This window comes from Mucor mucedo, assembly GCF_025094135.1.
Source record: "Mucor mucedo strain NRRL 3635 chromosome Unknown EV154scaffold_26, whole genome shotgun sequence".
NCBI classification, from domain to species: Eukaryota; Fungi; Mucoromycota; class Mucoromycetes; order Mucorales; family Mucoraceae; genus Mucor; species Mucor mucedo.
Window position 1 is genome coordinate 87,924 of NW_026252310.1, and position 20,449 is coordinate 108,372.

The window sequence follows — 20,449 nt, forward strand, 5'->3', positions numbered from 1 at the left end:
TGACTCGGTATTTAAGCAACGTCCCCAAGCTTATTTTAATAGATGATGATGGTGATAGCAATGACGATTTGGCTGGTGAAATACTTCTCTCCCTTGTATAAATATGTGTATATATATATATATATATAAGCTACATTATTTTATCGATCATTTTATTTGATATTCTTTTCCTTTACATTATTAGTTTTACTTACCATTGTCTTACAAATATAAATAAAAGAATTTTATGCGAAAAAGGTTATTTATGGCTGTATAACTGTTCTTTGTAGGACACGCTCTTTGATTACTCAAAGATTTTTATCTTCAAACATATTCAGATGTTGGCTTCTTGCCAGAGAAGCAAGTGTAAATCCGAGAACGAGAAAGTGCACTCGACTAAAAAATAAGTTCGTAGATATGTTGCGATAAAAATAACATTATTAATGCTTACTACCCGAAATTACAAGCAACTACAAACCCTTTCTTCTTTTCCTCTACCACTACACCAGAAGACAATTTCCAGACAGAATTCTCATTTAAATATCCATACAATTTTTTGACATAGTCCTCGTCCAAAGAAAACAATCTTGAACTTTTTGGAGCAGATAAGACAGAAGAGACAGAAGAGGATAAATTCAATAATGGCAAAGTTTTAAAACCGCTAACGGTCCCATCATTTATAATAAAAAACGCGCTAAAAGGTTGATTAATTAGCATAGAAATATTTCTACTCTCTTTGTGATTTTTTATGTCTAGGACATAAATATAGGAATGGAAAGTCAAATAAAGAAAACGTTATGTCGCGCGTAGTTGTATATGAAAAAGAGATATTTATTTACAAATGATTAAATGTATGTTTTTTAAGGATAGATTTTTAAACATCCACTTGACGTTCCTCACCAAGACTTCTGGCAGTACCAGCAGCCAATTCATTCTCCCACACTAATTGCTTGTTAATAGCACCCAAATAAGCCTTGGCGGCAGCAGCAATGATATCGATATCGGCAATGCTAGAAGAGAAAGCAGCCTTGGTAAGACGAGTATCTTGAGTATTTGTAGTAGCAGGATCAACCATGACTTGGATCTCGGCTTTTCCGAGGGCATCACTACCCTCACCCACTGCACTAATATCAAACTTGGTAAGACGGAAACGACGACCCACACTACGTTGAATAGCCTCAAAGATGGCATCTACGGGACCGTTGGTACCAACTGCAGCATCACAAATTTCCTTCTCTGCTTTGACATCAAAAAGTTTGACACTGGCCATGGAGGTGGTATCGGCACCAGCCACCACTTGTGTAGAAATCAAGGTGTAATAAGCACTTCCAACATGAGCACTGATTTGGTTGCTGAGAATAGCGAGAATATCTGCATCATTCACATTCTTTTTCTTATCACAAAGTGCCTTGAATCCATCAAATGCTGTCTGGAAATCCGCATCAGAGACATCGGCAAATCCTAACTCCTTACAACGCTCACGGAAAGCGTTACGACCTGAATGCTTACCAAGAACCAAAGAAATATCAGTCACACCTACGGTCTCGGCACTAATAATCTCGTACGTCTGTCTGTTCTTGAGAATACCATCTTGATGAATACCGGATTCGTGAAGGAAGGCGTTACGACCGACAATGGCCTTATTGGGTTGAACCATCATACCGGATAAAGTAGAAACCATTTGGGAGGTACGATAGATTAAAGTGGTGTTGACAGTATGATGAACAGGGAAATAATTGGGATGGGTATGAATAGCCATGACAATCTCCTCCATAGCTGTGTTACCAGCACGCTCACCAATACCATTGATCGTGACTTCCACTTGACGTGCACCGTTACTGATACCAGCCAATGTGTTGGCAGTAGCTAAACCAAGATCGTTATGACAGTGAGTAGAGAAAATAGCCTTTTCGGATCCAGGTGTATTCTTGACGAGATAAGCAATCAAACTTCCGTATTCCTCAGGCATATTATAACCAACGGTGTCAGGAATGTTGAGGGTAGTTGCACCGGCTTCAATCACCTTACCGAGCACTTTACAAAGGAAATCAGGGTCAGAACGACCGGCATCTTCAGGTGAGAACTCAACATCGTCCACAAAAGAACGCGCAAGTGTGACAGCAGCCACAGCACGTTTAATACATTCTTCACGATCAATCTTGAGCTTGTGTTCAAGATGAAGATCAGAGGTGGCAAGGAAAACGTGAATACGCTTACGAGCGGCAGGCGCGATGGCTTCAGCACAACGTTTAATATCGTTGGGTGTAGAACGAGCAAGACCACAAATTGTCTATAACATAAATGTATAATTAGAAAAAAGGTTGTTCTCATAAAATTATTTCCCGCCGTGCATCTAAATATATTTACCACAGGATGACCAATCTTTTCTCTGCCGACCATCAAAGAGCCTACTTCAGTGGCAATACGTTGTACGGCTTCGAAATCACCAATCGAAGCAATTGGGAAACCTGCTTCAATAACATCCACACCAAGACGAGAAAGTTGTTTGGCGATCTCGATCTTTTCTTCTGTGTTTAAAGTGACACCTGGGGACTTTTTGTATGAAATGTGTCAATTACATATACACATAATAAAAAAATATCGTGGTTTACCTGTTCACCATCACGAAGGGTTGTGTCAAAAATAATAAGTTTATCAGTAGTAGCCATTTTTCTTTCAATATAATAAAATAATAAAGAAGAAAACTGGGAGAAATGGAGAAAAAAGTTTAATTTATATCGCCTTGCATTTTTTTACGTTCTTCATAGGTTATGACCAGTTTGGTACATTTGGCCAATCAACGTATAAAATCAGCTTTTGGCCCATTATTACGTTGTCCAATCAGATTTTCATATTGCATATAAGTCATACTTTATGACGAATCTTTTTTTTTTTTTTTGAATTCCCCACGTTATTTTCAGTTTCCTATTTTTTTTATAAAGTAGAGTACAGAGGATAATTACTCTATTTAGTGCCTCTATCGTAACAAAGGAGTCGGTGCACATGTGTGCAAGATACGTTAAATAAACACGTTTCAATTTATTTTGTTTTTGTTTTTGTTATTTAATCACAGTTACCTTTCTGGAACTATCATTACCAAAAATGCACTATTTTTGTATAACCTTATTTACTTTCCGCTCTTAGCGTGGGCTTTTTTTTTACCATCACAAAGCATTGGTAAATAATCTTTGGATCTTATCATTGGTAAGAGTATTAGGTTAAACTTCTTCGTATCTTATAGATCATAATACAAGCAAATTCCTTGAGTTATTCTATAATCTGTACAATAATTTATTGGAAGAAATTGGGTATACTATTACCTTGCCAGATTTTTTTTCCAAGGCTTTTGCATTCAAATTATGTCAAGCTAAAAAGCTATAAAATTCTTACTAAGTATTAGTAGGTATGAGTCTTACTTAAATACAAAGGCACAAGTTAATTAGAACAGATACCAATTTGGCATACAGATATTTAATGATACACTACCACTAGTTATCATATATACTGGCCATGTAACTTGTCCACCGACATAGTAAGCTTACGACTCAATCTATAAACATGCCGTATTTATATTTCTTCCCCAGATAGTTGAAACTGTCACTTTATTTTTGTTTGGACTGGTCTGGTCTCGATATTACCAACTCGTTTTCGACAATAAAAGATGATATCCGGTTTAGTACGTAATATCAACACCAAAAATATGGTAAATAGGGCTCACGCCAGTAAGACGAATGTCTTAACTATTCTGACAATTTAGAAACACACGCTTCATTGGTAACTGCTTCATTATTTTTCTATTTTAGTTAAGCAAGATCATAGACACCTTCTAATGCTTTTCTATAACGATCTATTAAAACCTCACTGAAATTAACTTCACCTTTATATCCTTGACTGTGCATATTTGCCATCATAGACGCCCTTTTTGAAAGTAATCGTATTCTTTGGGTGTAATCAGACTTTCACCATTATAAGGCAAGAGCCAATGTTAACATACACATATACACAACGATATTCAGCTGCTTTGTATATGAATCTAAGTCCTTTAAGTAATCTTCTACGACTCCATCTCCATTAATCTCGTACATGAATCCCATCAAGTAATACCTCCGACCTTTTTCAATTCTTTGATTATTTGCCTGAAAACAAGAAATTGTCATGCAATAACCACGATCAATTCCAGCAATATGGCCATACATCCTGCCCAAACTAAAAAGAACCCGTTTACTTCATCTCTTTTAAAATTCTTAACTCATATACCGACATACCTTTACTTAAACCACCAAGAATTCAATGGCAATATCAGTAATACACTGTAATAAAGCATGACATTCCTTGGGATACTTTTATAATCAGCCCTTGACCTTATGCAAAGTCTAAATTCCACCACCTTCAATCATATAAGCCATTAAAGTCCAAGGAGCTCCTATAAAACCATACAAAGGTATACGTCCTTAAGTCTATGACGGGCTAAAGTAATGGCTTGATAAACATAACCTAATTCCTTTTCGACGTCTACATTTTCAGTCAAATGAGAGAAATCGGCAGGTGTATCTAAAGGAGCAGGGAACACAGGTTCTTTACCAGGAACCATAAACACTTCAAGACCCATAGCTTGGGGAATAACGAGAATATCCGAAAAAATAATTGAAGCATCCAAGAGCTTGCCATAACGATCGATAGTTTGAAGAGTGAGCTGGCAAGCAAGTTCAGGTGTACGACACACTTCGAAATAACTATGATTCTTTCTAATCTTGTGAAATTCTAATACATGTTTGTTGGCATATATATACAGTCACAGAAAGGGAGTTCAATGATCTCCACTCTTGGTTTGCTATTGTGTACAATACCAGGCAAATAGCGACCGGCTTGCCTCATAATCCAAACAGGAGCGCGTTCAATTTTCTCGCCTAATGTTAATTTGAGAATTAGTTAATAGCCCTTCAAATGGTTGATCCCATATATAACTTACCACGAGAGGCGCACGAAGAAAAAGATCATTTTTGAGTGCAGAAAAATTCTCAGTCTTGTTAGTAGTCATTTTAGTGAAGACGAAAGAAGGAAGAAGAGGGGGGAAAACAGAACGTCAAAAGTATAATTGCAAAACTTGGTTGGATTTATTTATTTAAACACCCTGCCCGAAGGAAACAATAGGCGCAAATCAGTGAAACTCGAACATCAACATTTCACTGATTCACATACATAAAAAAAGCCGTGAAGGTCTATTTACTGGAGTATACCTTGCATCACTTGTTAACGTTATTTTTTATATGTATTACGTTGGTCTATACACATTAATATACAATTGAAGTGGATACGTATTATGAAAATTAGTAAATAATTATATCGTATGCACGCTTCATAAATTAATAAACCCAGTGATTGTAGTTTTGCAGGAAAACGTTTGTCTTGTTGTGATGCAAATCTTAATAAATTCAATTTGCCATCTTTAAACCAGATCGTTAGTGTTCCTGTACGTGTAGATTATGTTTTTGGAAATACATTCCAAAATGGTCTTAAATGCTTCTCATACTATCAAGGTAGCTGGATCCATTGATCATAAAGTATTACTGAAGTTTGAGTAAAGAGTTGGTAGCCTACGTATGACAATATGCACCTGTATAAACATGAAAAGAGATTATGGGGATAAAAAAATACACATGACATTATTTGGAAAGTGCCTGTAAAAAAACTGTCGTAGTCAAGTCTGCCTCAATTAACACTAGTGAAATACAAAATCAAGGACGTGTCTTACATAACTTAGCTTTCAAAATAGCAGCATCTTCAATCTCTTGTAAATTTGAGGGTCTTCTTGTTTTTTACACCAGTTTCATGTGTATTATGAGTGAAATCTGATCTAGTGCCTTCAATAAAGAAGCCCGTCAGTTCTTCTACGCCAGTCTCTAAACATATAAATCCTGATCCTTTTCTGATTGTAGAACCAATCTAAATCAGAGGATCTTGACCAACTATCTACTTGTTTGGACACATTTCCCTATTCATTTTTTTTTTGGTACGAAAGACATGAAATAAAAGACAGATTTAATAGTTATTAAAAGCACATACTTTATTAAAATTAAAAAGAAAAGATACACATTAGCCACTCTAGAAGAGTGTTTCCTGGGAATAGCCACACGGAGACTTGTATCTGTGCATTTCCTTCATCTTTTTATCAGGCAAAAAGTGAGCGAAAAGAGAAAAATCCATGAGTCTTTGGTATGGAAAGAGAAAAAAAAGGTGAACCAACATGAAATACCTCCCTTCAGTCATTAAAAGATGGTGTAAGTTACTATGGTAAAGATAGTCACATAAAGGGGTTGCGCCCTCCAGTTTGATACACTTCCCCTCTTCATGAAAAAAGGTGCCGCATGTCTCATCAATCCATAACCTGACAAAAGGCATCGCCTATACGCCATTAATAGGCTGACCCAACTAGTATTAATAACGATAAACTGCCCCGGTTAAGAAGAAAAGAGAAAAATAATAGATTGGCGCAACAATTCATATTCCCTCTGCCAGAAAAAAAAAGATTGGTTCTCTCATTCCATGTGAATTTATAAAATAGCATAAACAAAAAGTGTAATCATTTCATATTTGAAGAATGTAGTAAAATCTATTTACAAAAAAATCTCTTACGCTTTAAACGATAGCACTCCTACACTTGTAGTGTAGATATATATCCCTCCCTTTTACCAGCGATGCTTACCCTGTGAGACAGGCTCGTTTGACAAGTGTATAAAGTCCCTTTGTATACGCTGTAACCCACATCGCGCTATTTTTTATCAATTAAAAAAAGATCATCACAATTAATTTTCAAAAGGAAAAAATAAAAGCAATATCTGACATGACAAGTAGATATACCCGTTTTCAATAAATACTAAGATGGTATTCATATCATTGAAATTATTTGATACCCGTGTTCTACTTGCCTCTATCTTCTACCATCTTTTATATAACTAAATCACCACGGCCCTTTTAACCCTTTCTATAATGGCTATTATCGAACTACCTCTTAATCACATTTTGTAAGTACGGCAAAGTATTTTATTTAATGCTTAAGCAAAACATTAGTAATATTTATAAGACGATTCGGTGATACATCTTGACTTAAAGAGATTTACCCATGCAATCTAAATTATGTATTTAGATTTCTGAATCTTACCATCAAGGACACGAGACCGAAAATACGATGCATGCTCCTTTTAAATATGCTGCTATACGTTTTGTCGATTTAACTTACTTTGATGTATACACATATTTGTTTAGAAATGACAATTTCAATAATTTATTGTCATCAAACTTACTGCCGCTATTATCTGTTGTTATGACATATTTTAGTATTCATAGAAATTTGGTGCGTATTTTTTCTGTTTATAGTTGTACCTAGAACTTCACCAAAATTTGATGGGTGCGATAAAACATAGACCATGATGGCACTAGGCAAGCTATCAAGTCTGTTTTATAAATCATAGTTTGATTAAAATGTTCTGAAATCACAAGTTCTATTGGAGTATTCGGAAGAATATTGTTTGGCAGTTTAGAAGATATGTACCTGGAAAATCTGACTATGGGGACTGTGAACAGACAGGTTGTTTGAAGTACAATTGGGAGATACAAGCACATTGATGTTGGACAAGGAATAACTAATATTTAGCAAATTTATAGTCATAAACTCGGATCCAAGATTTAACATGATATCATTTGACATGGAATAAATACCAACTACTTCGTTAGAGCAGCTTTGATATTGGTAAAGTTCATTGAACATTTCCAATTTTTGATTACCGAATGCTGGATCAAGTAGATATGTTATGACTTTTTATAGAAAACAAGGCACATAATTAGGCAAACAATCTTTCATGCAAAATTTAAAAAAAGTACGTGACAATCCATGAAGTAAGTTGTAGATTACTCTTCGTGGGTCAATTTTTGCATCAATTTGAGCGATGACGTTTTTTTAGGCAGTGGCTTACATATTAAAGCGCCGACACCGTTGCAGGTGGAAAAAGCCAGCCTTGAACCCAGAAAAAAAAGCTGCATCTTTTTTTACGTGTCAATTAAATTATATAATGGATCCTAAAGAGACAACAAGTGGTTTCGGAAAGAACCCCAGACCCCCCAAGGTAAAATAACGTAATATGGTGAACTGGTTATAATTTTTGCTAAACATATATTTCTTTTTTCATCAGGTTAAAAACAAGAGCGCTGCTCCTGTTCAGATTACAGCCGAACAAATCTTGCGTGAAGCTCATGACCGTCGTCTCGAACCTACTCATAACATTCCCCAACAAAAGATTGCGGATTTAGAAGAACTGTCAGAATTTAGACAACGTAAACGTAAAGAGTTTGAGGATAACATTCGTAAGAATCGACTTAATATCAGTAATTGGATTAAATATGCCTCTTGGGAAGAAAGTCAAATGGAATTTCAACGTGCTCGATCTGTGTTTGAGCGTGCTTTAGATGTTGAATGGCGTAACAATGCACTTTGGTTACGTTATGTAGATATGGAGTTGAAGAATCGTAGTGTCAACCATGCGCGTAATTTGCTCGATCGTGCCACCACTTTGTTACCTCGTGTCGATCAGTTCTGGTACAAATATACCTACATGGAAGAAACTTTGGGCGACGTTCCTAAAGCAAGAAATGTGTTCGAACGTTGGATGAAATGGGAGCCTACTGAGAATGCCTGGATGGCTTATATCAAGATGGAATTACGATACGACGAAAAGCAACGTGCTCGCGCTATCTATGAACGTTTTGTCAGTATTCATCCTGAGCCTGCTAATTGGATTAAGTGGGCAAAATTTGAGGAAGAACACAACAATTTGAACAAATGTAGAGAAATTTATACTGCCGGTCTCGAGTTTTTAGGAGAAGAGAAATTAGATCAGAAATTACTCGTGGCATTTGCGAAATTTGAGATTAAAGCTAAAGAGGTACTTTTCATTTTACATATATATAGCTTGTAAAACATGACCTATCAGTTCTAATCTTTGCTTTCAGTTTGAACGTGCACGTGTCATCTTTAAATATGGTTTAGATCGTCTTCCCAAATCAAAATCACAGTCATTATACAACCAATATACTAATTTCGAAAAGCAATACGGAGATAAAGCCGGTATCGAGGATGTGGTCATTGGTAAAAGACGTGTGCAGTATGAACAAGAAATCGAAGCCAGTCCCAAAAACTATGATATCTGGTTTGATTATGCCAAATTGGAAGAATCTGCTGGAGACCCAACTCGTGTTCGTGAAGTATATGAACGCGCCATTGCGCAAATCCCCCCTGCGGAGGAAAAGAGATTCTGGAGACGTTATATTTATTTGTGGATTAATTATGCTCTCTATGAAGAGCTCGAAAGTCAAGACATGGAACGAACAAGACAGATTTATGATCAATGTATTAAACTGATACCACACAAAAAATTCACATTTGCCAAAATCTGGCTGATGTACGCTCAATTCGAAATTAGACAAATGCAAGTGACTCAAGCGAGAAAGTTATTAGGTAGAGCAATCGGTACATGTCCGAAAAACAAATTATTCAAGGGTTATATTGATTTGGAATTCCAGTTAAGAGAATTTGATCGTTGCCGAACCATCTATACAAAATATCTTGAATATGATCCTTCGAATTGCTCAGCATGGATTCAATTTGCAGAGCTTGAAAAGAACGTATTGGATGAAGTTGAAAGAGCTCGCGCCATTTTTGAACTTGCTGTTTCACAAGCCAATCTTAATATGCCAGAACTACTATGGAAAGCATACATCGATTTCGAAATCGGAGAAGAGGAATACGAAAAGACGAGGGATCTTTATTACCGCTTGTTGGAGCGCACTGAACACGTTAAGGTTTATATTAGTTTTGCACAATTCGAGTTATCTATACCTTATAAAGATGGAAATGGCGAAGGTGTCACTCGTGCCCGAACCATCTTTAGTAAGGCATATGATAAGATGAAGGAGAAGGATCTTAAAGAAGAGGTAATTTCCCGAAATTTATACAGTAATATTTTTTTTAAACACTGTGCTATTTTAGCGTGTTATCTTACTTGAAGCATGGAAAGAATTTGAAGAGAATTACGGTACAGAGGAAACCAAGGAGGTTGTCAAAAAGAAGATGCCCAAGGTGGTTAAGAAGAGAAGAAGAGCTGCTGACTCGTCTGAAGATAATGTTATCTGGGAAGAATACTTTGACTACATCTTTGCTGATGACGAAGTTCAAAACCGTTCTCTTAAATTCTTGCAGATGGCCCAGGCCTGGCAAGCAAAGGTAATAATAATAAATTAAAGAATCGAATAGGGACTAATATATATGTTAATTTATAGCAAAAGGAATTGGAGGAAAATAATAATGAATCATAAAAATGCCGATAATATAATAAAGGATATAATTGTTTTTTTTTTTTTTTGGGGTTAAAAAGAAAGTGAATTGGGTTAAAAAGAAAGTGAATTAAAGCTTAATAGGTTGATCACTACCATCGTTGTTAGAAGAGAAGAAGACGGTGTGAGCAGCACCTATAGCTTGGAAGACAGATTTAACTTTACCAGTGACCGTTTCGGGTAAACCAATGGTCAGCATGGTGAATAGTGTTAATTTACTATCGTTGTAAGGAGGGTAACGAGCAACCATTAAACTTTCAAGGCCCGAGGATTTAATCATGGTGGCACGTTCATGGCTGAAAGTTTCAAAAGATTTAGGTCCGTGATAAGATCCCATACCACTAGCACCTACGCCGCCAAAGGGCATACCGAGTTCTTGTACATGCATTAGTACATCATTTACTAAAACACCCCCGGATTGGGTTTTATCCAAAACTAGATGGAAAACGATTACGTTAGTTGGTAATTCTTTTCTGACTTAATTTTTTAAACGTACTTTTTTCGCGGAAGGTTTTACTTTCAGTAAATATGTAGATTGTCAAGGGTGTATTCTTTGAGTTCACAATACGAATAGCTTCATCCATATCTTCAACAGGTACAATGGGAAGGATAGGACCAAATATCTCTTCTTGCATTAATCCAGTTTCATCAGAAGCAACAGGATATACGATAGTGGGTGCGACATACAAATCTTTTTTATCGGTTTGTCCACCGACAATAATTCTTGAATCATCCACATTATCAATAAATGATTTTACCGCATCGAATCTACGCTCACTGATAATTCTACAGTAAGAATCCGATGCCTGGGGGTTCTGGCCATATCTTTCAATAAGTACTTTTTTACAAGCTTCGATAAATTGATTTGCTTGAGATTTCAGGATTAGCACATAATCAGGTGCAACACAAGTCTATTATTACATATAATGTTAGTTTAAACTTTAAAATCAGGAAAACTTGTAATTTACCTGGCCTGCATTATAATATTTTCCCCACATGATACGACTAGCAGCTACTTCAATATTAGCATCTGGCGCAATAAAAGCTGGACTATTTTAAAAGGAAGAGTACCGTGTAAGTTACACATGGTCGTACACGCATTTGTGCCTTTTGAAAATACTTACGATTTTCCACCCAGTTCCAAGGTGACAGGTGTAAGATGTTTAGAGGCAGCAGCCATAACTATTTTACCGACCGCACCATTACCCGTGTAAAAGATATGATTGAACTCTTCGGCTATAAGAGAGGGGTAAGAGTCGTTGTTAAAAAAACAGGTTTCTTCCCCATTGCGAGTTTTTTTTAATACAAACCTAATAAGGTAGTAGTCTCTTGCACACCACCTTGTACGACGGATACTGTTTTTGGGTCAAGATATTGGGGGATTAATTCTCCAATTATTGCTGCTGTATGACACGCGACTTCAGAAGGCTATATAAAGACGTATTACAATGACAAGTTAGTTTATATTCGTTTTATTATATTTTAGGGCAACATGTGCGTGAGCGTGTGAGAAATTTATACCTTAATAGCAACACAGTTACCAGCTGCAATAGCACCGACCACAGGAAGCAGAAGTAAATGGACCTATGGATAATCATTAACAACGCAATCCTTATAAATATGGCAGTAAACTTTACGGGATAATTCCAGGATCCAATAACAAGTACCACGCCTTTTGGCTCCTTTCTTACAGTACATTTATCTAATGCGTTCATAACATACTGAGGTTTAACAGTGGTTGTTTTTGATAGTTTATCGAGATTCTAAATGCATTTTTTTTTTAATTGTTTTGGTGAAAAAAAAGAAAAAACGGTGATGATCATTACCTTGAGCATAAACTCAATTTCGCCTAAAACAGGAGCGATTTCTGCAGAGATAATCTCAACTTCGTGTTTATGAAGATCACTTTTTACAGCCTCGATTATATCCCTCTCTCTTTCTTGTAGAAGTCTTTTCAAGTTCTTAAGTTGTTGCTTTCTGTAGGCGTTATCCTTTGTGATCCCTAATATTTTAGAACAAAATCAATGCCTCCGATCTAACACAAAAAAAAGAATAGGTGAATGAATATCTACCAGTAGAGAAGGCTTCTCGTAAGCTCCCAACAATCGATGGAATTTCTTTGATATCGGTAAACATCTTCTGGTATGACAAAGGGGAATAAAAGAAGAAAAAGGGAAAAAAAATATATGTTGTAAACTTTAACATTTGGGGACTTTTAAATTGGAATAATTGAATTATGATTGGGGCATTTTTTTTGGCTGATGTAAAATATGGCGTTGCGTGAAATGAATTTAAATACAGTGAATGTTCGTAACCAAAAAATATATGTCACTTTCCAAAAGATGAATGGTACTAAGCCGAAAATGATTGTCCCTTTATGTCTAGAAATTCTGTCCTTTTGAGGTAAGAGAAATGTCACAATATGTTAAATCCAATTGACCTAAAAATGATATTTATTTTTTACTTTTAAATAATTAGAATTTTATTATAACATTGAATGATTTATCGTTTAGAATGACTGGCAAAGATGTATAGAATTTCAGCAGGTATGGCGTTACATACCTCAGCAATTATGTCTTCAGTTAACAGTCTATGACATTTCAAGCTTCCATTTGTGATTACCCAAAACTATTCAAGCGGGTTTAATTCAAGCGAATATGGAGGCAGAACATCAGTTCATAGCCGTAACTCTCGATTTTCCTCATCATCGGTTTCTATTTATATATAGCACGGTTATCAATCACCAAATATCTCCCTTTCATATTTCCATTAAGATACATAATATCAAGCAGAATATTCATGAATTTGATAAGTGCATAGTTGTCGTACCTTTTGATATCGATTCTGAAATATATTGAACACTGCCCTGGTCGTTACAGTACTATAGCTAATTCTGGTCTGGTACCAAATAAAATCCGTGCCAATTAATGTAGCTATACTTACTGTTGATTTAAAAAAAAAAACCAGTATATATATATATATATGTCATATTAAGCATTGAATAGAGTCATGATTGATTTGGACTTCAACTAAGTCATTTTTGACTGTAAAAACGATTAGGTTTTGGGGTAAACTAAAGTCAAAGTAACTTGAACATTTTCCCGTTCTTTTTTTATAAAAGCCCTATAGTTATAACTGTATTCGCACTTTAAATTCAGACAAATGAAAAAATTAAATCAGACAAAGATAAAAATTCGATAAACCAGGACATATATCCCAGTAAGTATCAGATTGTGGTATCCAACCACTGCAATATTTTGCTGTAATAGTCTCACAAGCGGCCTTGACTGAGTGATAGGAAAAGCGGATTTTTTTTCTTTTTGATCTTGGACCAGCACTCTTCAATTGGATTAAGAAATGAAAAGGGCGACACGAGCAAAGGTTTATAACCTCTACTTTCGATTTATCCTTCACTAAGCAAGGTTTGAGTATCTCCAATGATAGTCAAATTATGCTTTACCCTCCTCATGACCACCGAAAAAATGATTGAGCTTGACATATGATGTACAGTGTAATTGCAAACAAATATAAAATTATATTTCTTTGCTATTCTTAAAACTACTTCGAGCTTAACACTATTTAAAGAAAATGAACAAGAAGGTGTTTATCAAGAGGATGGATTTGAAGCGATGGATTTTATTAATGAGATAGAGAGCCCCAAAAGACAGTAATGCTGACTTCACTGGATTAATGGCAGGCACGTTAATCATCAATACGTGATGAATTCACTTCCGTAGAAATTCAAGAGAACAATGGCTCGGAAAATAGTCTTAGACCGATGTGGACTACTGAGTAGTTGTATATTTGTAGTTGATATCATTATGAGACCACCAACAGATAGATCGACTAAATGAAACACAATAGTAGTTGAAACACCAACCTCCAGGGCTATAATTCAACGATCTTAATTGAAAATATCTGTAATCGGCGTTGTGAATATTGAGATTAGAGTACCTGCCACAAAGCCAAAAAAAAATTTAAGTAAAACGCCTTTCTGCTGTTAACATAAAATAAGCTCATAGCATAAATCCGCAGGGGTTTTCTACATGTAATCAATTAGTCTGAATTTTTTTTTTTTTTTCAAAAAAGGTAAGCTAAACCATCTGGATTTTAAGTGTAAAAATTGTGATAGATACTTTTTTTTTTTTTAATCTTTTTTTCTCTCTTCATTCTTTCATTCAGTTTAAGCTATGAAAGGTAACGTATATGTATGATATTTGATGGAAATGCAACCAAAAAACTGATTCTATTATAAAAAAGAAACTCAAAATGATAGCTCGGACGATGACTTTCAACCACCGATTTTGGGACGGAAGAGACGAAGTATGTTACATTGCCAAGTCTTATTTTGATAGAAAACTTACATGATGTTTAATTGCCCTTTCTTATAGGTCGGGAAAATACCCCATATATTGATTCCCAAAAGAAGTTTAAAGGGAAAGGCAAGGCAGCCGAACATGAACCTGATATTACAAGTACCATTGGTATTCCTGATTCTATTAGAAATGTTGTCAGCGACAATTTGATAGATTATAGCAGTGACGACTTTAATGAGTCCCCGCCTGCAATACATACATTACGAAGTCGTGGTGGTTTCAAGTACAGATCCGAATTTGCTGTTGCCGAGTCAAGTTCTTCAGTAAGTAAGCGACGCCCTGTTGCAAGTAAGGGAAGTCCTACGCCTGAAGTATTCATAACAGCATCAGAATCAAGTACCAGTGTCACTGCGAGAGATTCTGAAAAAATAAGCAAGCGCGTTATTACAGTTAAAACAACTGCGAAGAACATTTGGAAGCCGTTGTATTTACAGCCATTGTATGATTTGGTTAACACTACTAATTCATTGATTACACACACCTTTGCCTTCACAAAGTACATCTATTTGCAAGAATTGGAAGCAAGCGAAACTTTTACTTTAAAAGGCTTTGTTGAAAAAGATTTTTTTGTAGAAGTTTTTTTAAGTCTTACACTTTCGAAAACTCGAAACACAAGATTAAAGCCTGTAACAAAAAAAAAATAGACAATTGATAGCAAAATACAAAGAGGCTTACTTTCAAGATGCTAATTATACTCCTCCCAGCTTACCAAATGCTCAGCAAATAGCATTGTATGAGTGTACCAAAATCCAAACGGCTTACCATAACAATATTAAAGCTCATTTTGGAAATAGACTGCGCCAATTTGTTAATATTATATTACAAAAGAAGGAAAGAGCAAATAATCTTCGGAAAGAAATGAAAGAAAATGGATCAGATGAAAAAGCAATAAAATCAGCTATCCGAAGCAAGATATACGGACCTTATAATCAGATCAGTCGTGCCGTAGCAAGGAAAGAGATACCTGCAGACAGTATTCTAGATGACCAGTGAAGAAAAGAATTAAACAGTATCTTTTCCTGCTATCCTAAAGACTACACTTTCCAAAAGGACTCCATATACTATGATATTGCAGCAAAACCTGAGAATCATTTTGATGCGTTTTTTCAACTTGCAAAATTAGTTGAAGCCAGAACAGGAAAAGCATTTATCTGCTTCCCGTTGCGCACTTCCTTCATTCCATGCTATATGACTTTGGATGCCAAAATAATTCACTTTCATATTCTCAAGAATAAAAGTCCTCTCCAAGCTGGAAAAAAATTTAAAATTTGGGGTTCTGTCGTGAATTTTGAAAAGAAGGCGTTCAAGAATCAAGGTGTTGATAAGACTTTAAGGTTTCAAGGAACACTTGAAACAGATGGTGTCGGTGTATCAATCATTAAACAAAACACAGATACAAGTAGAAAATTCTTTACAACCAGCGTTAAGAGAGTAGTCGATGATCAAGAAGAGTATATAGAAGGGCTAAATCAAGCTGATTTAAAACGTACTGAAAACAAGTGTGTTCTGATCGACCCTGGAAGACGTGATTTATTGTATTACATGAAAGAAACTAGTACAGCTAAAGAGAAGCAAACTTTGATTTTTACCAAAAATAATCGCTCAAAATGCTCAAGACATTTCAGGTATTTACGGAATCAAAACAAACCTTTGGTTGTCCAAGAAGCCGAAACAACGCTCTCCAAAACAGAATCCAAATCTACAAATTTGGAAAACTACATTCAGTACATAAAAGCCAGATCATCCGTTAATGACACGTTAACCGACTACTATGGAAACGAGACATTAAAGCCCAAAGAAATCTCCTATTTTCCAGAGTCAGAGTTTTCATTCCGAGTTGATCATAAATGCAATCTGTACTATGGCAATATATTTATATCACGAATTTGCGGTTTTTTCCCTCAACCTCAAAACTTTTCCAATGATAGGATTGTCAATCCTCAGTTTTATGCCGTATATCTAGAAATGATGCTGTCACAAAAGCATATCTCACAAAGATTTGATGATGATGAAAAAGAAGAATTATTGCGCTTGGTTTAGAGATTAATAGGCGACCCAACCAAAGTGATCTTAACAGTAAACTATCAGTACATTCTTAGAGAAGTTACAGCTATTACCTTTTCGAAAAATGAAATTTTCATTAAAGATGTTTTATGAACAAAATGATTAAAAATTGGTACAAAACTTGAAAAGAAAATTTGGTCCTGATGCTGTCTTGGTACTTGGAAATTGGTCAGCCCCGAACACAAAGTTCCAGGAACCTACAAGGAATAAAGGGCTTATTCAAATGCTAAAAAAAATGGTTTGACTGTTTATCTAATTGACGAATTTAAAACTTCCTCTCATTGTCCAGATTGTGGTGACGTTTTGGAGCAATTCAAGATAATTTCTAATCCTCGTCCATTTAAAAGAAATACAATGCCAATCGTGAAGTGTCATGGATTGTTAAGGTAGTATAGTTACAATTATATTCGTTATGTTGATATTAACAAATCATCAGATGTCAAAATACGGCATGTGTTACTCAAGGCAGAAAATTTTGGAATAGAGACCAAGCAGCTGTTTTAAACTTTAAGCACATCCTATTCAATCTCAGGGAAGTAGGTGAGCGCCCTGCGCTCTTCTCTCGTAAAAACGAACAAACTCAGTAATCTTCCGCCAAAGTTATCGCTTTGGCAATTTCATGCAGGTAAAATTATCTGAACAATAATTTTCTATTCGTCCGAAAAAAAAAAAGCTCAATAGTCTGCATCTGTCCGAAATTAATTCTAATTTGTCTGAATTTTTAGTGTAAATACTGTAACGGTGTAAATACTGTATTGAATCCCCGTTAAGTAAAGTCTATGTGTGTGGCTTATACTTTTTTTTTCTATTACCCCTCCCGAAATTTCGACTAGTTTTTTTTCTTCTTTTTTATAATCATCTGCATTTTTAAATTATCAATATGTCTTTGACTCTCGATTTTTTGCTCCCTCCCCCCCCTGCTTCTTACAAGTCTGAAGAGCCCGTTGTTTCTGGTTCTTTAAGTGGTAAATACAATGATTTAGCATAATCTGCAAAAGCTAGAAAACTAATCACGTAAAAAAAAAAAAAAATAGCTCCTACTGATCGTCTTATTGAACCCGTCGGTCGTCATTTCCTTGCTCATGCTCGCAGAAAGAACCACAACCGTACTTTCTCTGAAGATGAACTTCATCAAGCTCAAGAGAAGGCCAACCAAGTTGTTGAAGAAGAAGAAGTCGAGTTCGAATATGAGAATGTTGACATTGATACCGTCAACCAAGATCCTACTCAATGGAAGACTCAAGATAACTATGCCGTTCTTGGTTTAACCAAGCTCCGTTACAAGGCTACTGAGGATCAAATCAAGAAGGCTCATCGTCGTATGGTTCTCTTGCACCATCCCGATAAGAAGGCTGATAAGAACGATGATGCATTCTTCAAGTGTATTGCTAAGGCTTTCGATACCTTGATGAACCCCGTCACTCGTCGTCAATATGATTCTGTTGATTTCGGTATGGCTTGGTTAGAAGATGATGCTCCTACTGCCAAGACCCAAGGTGATTTCTTTGAGTTATGGGCTCCTGTCTTTGAACGTGAAGGTCGTTTCTCTACCAAACAACCCGTTCCTTCTCTCGGTGATGCTTCTACTCCCAAGGAAGAAGTTGAGGCTTTCTACGATTTCTTCTACAACATGGACTCTTGGAGAACTTTCGAATGGTTGGATAAGGAAGGTGCTGAGGGTTCCGATAACCGTGATGATAAGCGTTACCAAGAAAAGAAGAACCGTGCTCAACGTGCTCAACTCAAGAAGGAAGATAATGCTCGTGTCCGTACTCTTGTTGATACTTGTTTGAGTGTTGATCCTCGTATCGCCATCTTCAAGGCTGAGGAAAAGAAGAAGAGAAACGCAAAGAAGGATGCTAAGGCTGCTGCTGATAAGGCTGCTGCTGAAGCTGCTGCCAAGAAGGCTGAAGAGGAGAAGCTTGCTGCTGAAAAGGCTGAAGCCGATGCTAAGAACGCCAAGGAAGATTCCAAGAAGGCCAAGGAGATGGCTAAGCGTGCCATTAAGAAGGAGAAGAAGACCATCAAGGCTATCGTTAAGGATAACAACTATGGTTTGGGTAACGCTGCTGCTGCCGCTACCCCCGCTCAAATTGACTCTCAATTATTCAAGCTCGATGATATCCTTGCCAAGAACAAGACTGCTGAAGACCTCGAGGCTCTTCGCAAGTCTTTCGAAAAGGCTGTTGCCGATAACAACCTTGCCGAAGTCTTCAACGCTGCTCTTTAAATTTGCATAAATCATAGAAAAATAAACTTGCCGTGCTTTTTATTGTTTACATAGTATATCTGCATTCTTTTTTTTTTAGAAAAAAAAAAAGCTTACGTCTCTTTTAAAAGCTTACAATCCAACAAGGGAATGTCAAATATGATTATCATTGTAGAGACTTTTGTTTCTACGAGATTTCTGTGATATTAACCTTGTCTCGTAGCATCAGTATCTATGGTACTCGTTGGAATAATATATTTATTAAATATACTGCCCTTGAGCGGCATTTTACTCAATGGATTTTGATGATTTTTCATAAAGTATAATGGAGTAAGCATCACTCTTCAAATCTGATATAGTAGGTAGTCATCAAGTGCTGTTTCTTTTCTCTCTCAAAATACTATGTACAAAATATTTATTATATTCGTTTATCGTCCTTGTTCTACATCAGAGTCATTATCATCCAGGAAACTCTCGTCCAAACCTCGATCACGGTCTAATGCCGTGAATTCCAACGAGGGCTCTCTTCCAATATCGGATATGTCATCGAAATCAATTCTTGTGGATCTTGCATGTAACGAATATTGATTTCTTTTTTATGCATACTGAAATCAGCAATTCATATTTGTTTTGTTTAACTATTTTTACTTACTTCCTGAGCATCATAAATAATCGAAATAATTGAAATCCATTACGGATAACCAATAAAACGGTATCGAAAATAGCTTCCCTTCTCTCTCCAACAGAGCATCCTGTGGTCAATACAATCAATGTAATCGCACAGAGTATAACCAAAATGATATCAATGATATTCCACAATGACCTCCAATAATCCTAATCAAGAAACAAGATAATTGTTAAGCAAGTTTGTGGTATATGTTGAAAGATTATAGTTTTACTCTGCCAAGAGCCAATAATCTGGTGGTCACTTCAACAATCATGGCCAAATTAATAATTGCCTCGAATACGATAAACAATACAGAAGGACTATAGTTTTGAAATGAATAAATGAAAATTAATTACTTTGTCCTTTTACACAATAGCTATTTAGTTACCAAGTCTCCTTTAATGACTGCAAAAATATGTTAAAACCATCAGTTGTCTCTTTTAGAATTAAGGGAGTTGCTTACCATGACAATGGTGACAAAACTAAGTATCGCTAGTACTAAATAAAGGCCAATGTAAAATTTAGAGTACATGAACCTGTTTGCCATGCCTTGAACGATTTCCGATTTTGTTAATCCATGTTGAGTTCTCGAGGATGGCAACAAGGTGCTTTTTTTTATAGAATTAGTTGGCGGCTTCATGTCGTAAAAGACAGAAAAAAAATCAAACCTGGTTTGGTGAAAAGGGTCGTCTTCTGACGCAAGCATATGCATCCTATCGTCGTCTTCGTCTAAAGGCATGATAAAAAAATTAAAGAAAAAAAAAAAAGGGA

General features: G+C 35.9%; 6 protein-coding genes across 6 annotated transcripts; 2 read left to right on the plus strand and 4 right to left on the minus strand.

Annotated features, from left to right (window-relative positions):
• Positions 1-764: 764 nt before the first annotated feature.
• Positions 765-2,695, minus strand: EV154DRAFT_440106 (2-isopropylmalate synthase). The gene is made up of 3 exons (XM_051596914.1): positions 2,592-2,695; positions 2,347-2,532; positions 765-2,269 (listed from the first exon to the last, which is right to left on the minus strand). The coding sequence occupies exons 1-3, from the start codon at positions 2,646-2,648 to the stop codon at positions 854-856; spliced, it is 1,659 nt and encodes a 552-aa protein (XP_051459675.1). The 5' UTR covers positions 2,649-2,695; the 3' UTR covers positions 765-853.
• Positions 2,696-4,352: 1,657 nt separating this feature from the next.
• Positions 4,353-5,017, minus strand: EV154DRAFT_561483 (uncharacterized protein; the record flags this gene model as incomplete). Its single annotated transcript, XM_051605677.1, has 4 exons — positions 4,353-4,402; positions 4,474-4,740; positions 4,827-4,881; positions 4,949-5,017. The coding sequence occupies 4 exons, from the start codon at positions 5,015-5,017 to the stop codon at positions 4,353-4,355; spliced, it is 441 nt and encodes a 146-aa protein (XP_051459676.1).
• A 3,025-nt stretch (positions 5,018-8,042) lies between these two features.
• Positions 8,043-10,388, plus strand: EV154DRAFT_155866 (uncharacterized protein; the record flags this gene model as incomplete). Its single annotated transcript, XM_051594132.1, has 5 exons — positions 8,043-8,099; positions 8,166-8,915; positions 8,983-9,963; positions 10,019-10,252; positions 10,309-10,388. 5 exons carry the CDS (start codon positions 8,046-8,048, stop codon positions 10,342-10,344), a joined length of 2,055 nt encoding a protein of 684 aa, XP_051459677.1. The 3' UTR covers positions 10,345-10,388.
• Positions 10,389-10,432: 44 nt separating this feature from the next.
• Positions 10,433-12,077, minus strand: EV154DRAFT_417273 (Aldehyde/histidinol dehydrogenase; the record flags this gene model as incomplete). The annotated part of the gene is made up of 7 exons (XM_051595783.1): positions 10,433-10,797; positions 10,880-11,273; positions 11,331-11,412; positions 11,487-11,598; positions 11,673-11,790; positions 11,884-11,946; positions 12,000-12,077. The coding sequence occupies 7 exons, from the start codon at positions 12,075-12,077 to the stop codon at positions 10,433-10,435; spliced, it is 1,212 nt and encodes a 403-aa protein (XP_051459678.1).
• A 5,542-nt stretch (positions 12,078-17,619) lies between these two features.
• EV154DRAFT_600981 (DnaJ domain-containing protein) lies at positions 17,620-19,088 on the plus strand. The gene is made up of 2 exons (XM_051607198.1): positions 17,620-17,767; positions 17,837-19,088. The coding sequence occupies exons 1-2, from the start codon at positions 17,683-17,685 to the stop codon at positions 19,030-19,032; spliced, it is 1,281 nt and encodes a 426-aa protein (XP_051459679.1). The 5' UTR covers positions 17,620-17,682; the 3' UTR covers positions 19,033-19,088.
• Positions 19,089-19,090: 2 nt separating this feature from the next.
• EV154DRAFT_502241 (uncharacterized protein) lies at positions 19,091-20,445 on the minus strand. The gene is made up of 6 exons (XM_051600778.1): positions 20,347-20,445; positions 20,142-20,286; positions 20,067-20,083; positions 19,911-19,998; positions 19,664-19,845; positions 19,091-19,602 (listed from the first exon to the last, which is right to left on the minus strand). Exons 1-6 carry the CDS (start codon positions 20,415-20,417, stop codon positions 19,440-19,442), a joined length of 666 nt encoding a protein of 221 aa, XP_051459680.1. The 5' UTR covers positions 20,418-20,445; the 3' UTR covers positions 19,091-19,439.
• Between the last annotated feature and the right edge of the window lie 4 nt (positions 20,446-20,449).

Excerpts from the sequence above, each read along its gene's own strand:
- EV154DRAFT_502241 (XM_051600778.1), bottom strand. The coding sequence starts at position 20,417 with ATGCCTTTAGACGAAGACGACGATAGGATGCATATGCTTGCGTCAGAA. Across the intron at positions 19,846-19,910 it reads GATTATTGGCTCTTGGCAGA|GATTATTGGAGGTCATTGTG; the intron begins GTAAAACTATAA and ends TTTCTTGATTAG. Across the intron at positions 19,603-19,663 it reads TTATTTATGATGCTCAGGAA|AAATCAATATTCGTTACATG; the intron begins GTAAGTAAAAAT and ends TGCATAAAAAAG.
- EV154DRAFT_440106 (XM_051596914.1), bottom strand. The coding sequence starts at position 2,648 with ATGGCTACTACTGATAAACTTATTATTTTTGACACAACCCTTCGTGAT. Across the intron at positions 2,533-2,591 it reads CCCTTCGTGATGGTGAACAG|TCCCCAGGTGTCACTTTAAA; the intron begins GTAAACCACGAT and ends TCATACAAAAAG. Across the intron at positions 2,270-2,346 it reads AAAAGATTGGTCATCCTGTG|ACAATTTGTGGTCTTGCTCG; the intron begins GTAAATATATTT and ends TTTATGTTATAG.
- EV154DRAFT_600981 (XM_051607198.1), top strand. The coding sequence starts at position 17,683 with ATGTCTTTGACTCTCGATTTTTTGCTCCCTCCCCCCCCTGCTTCTTAC. Across the intron at positions 17,768-17,836 it reads TGTTTCTGGTTCTTTAAGTG|CTCCTACTGATCGTCTTATT; the intron begins GTAAATACAATG and ends AAAAAAAAATAG.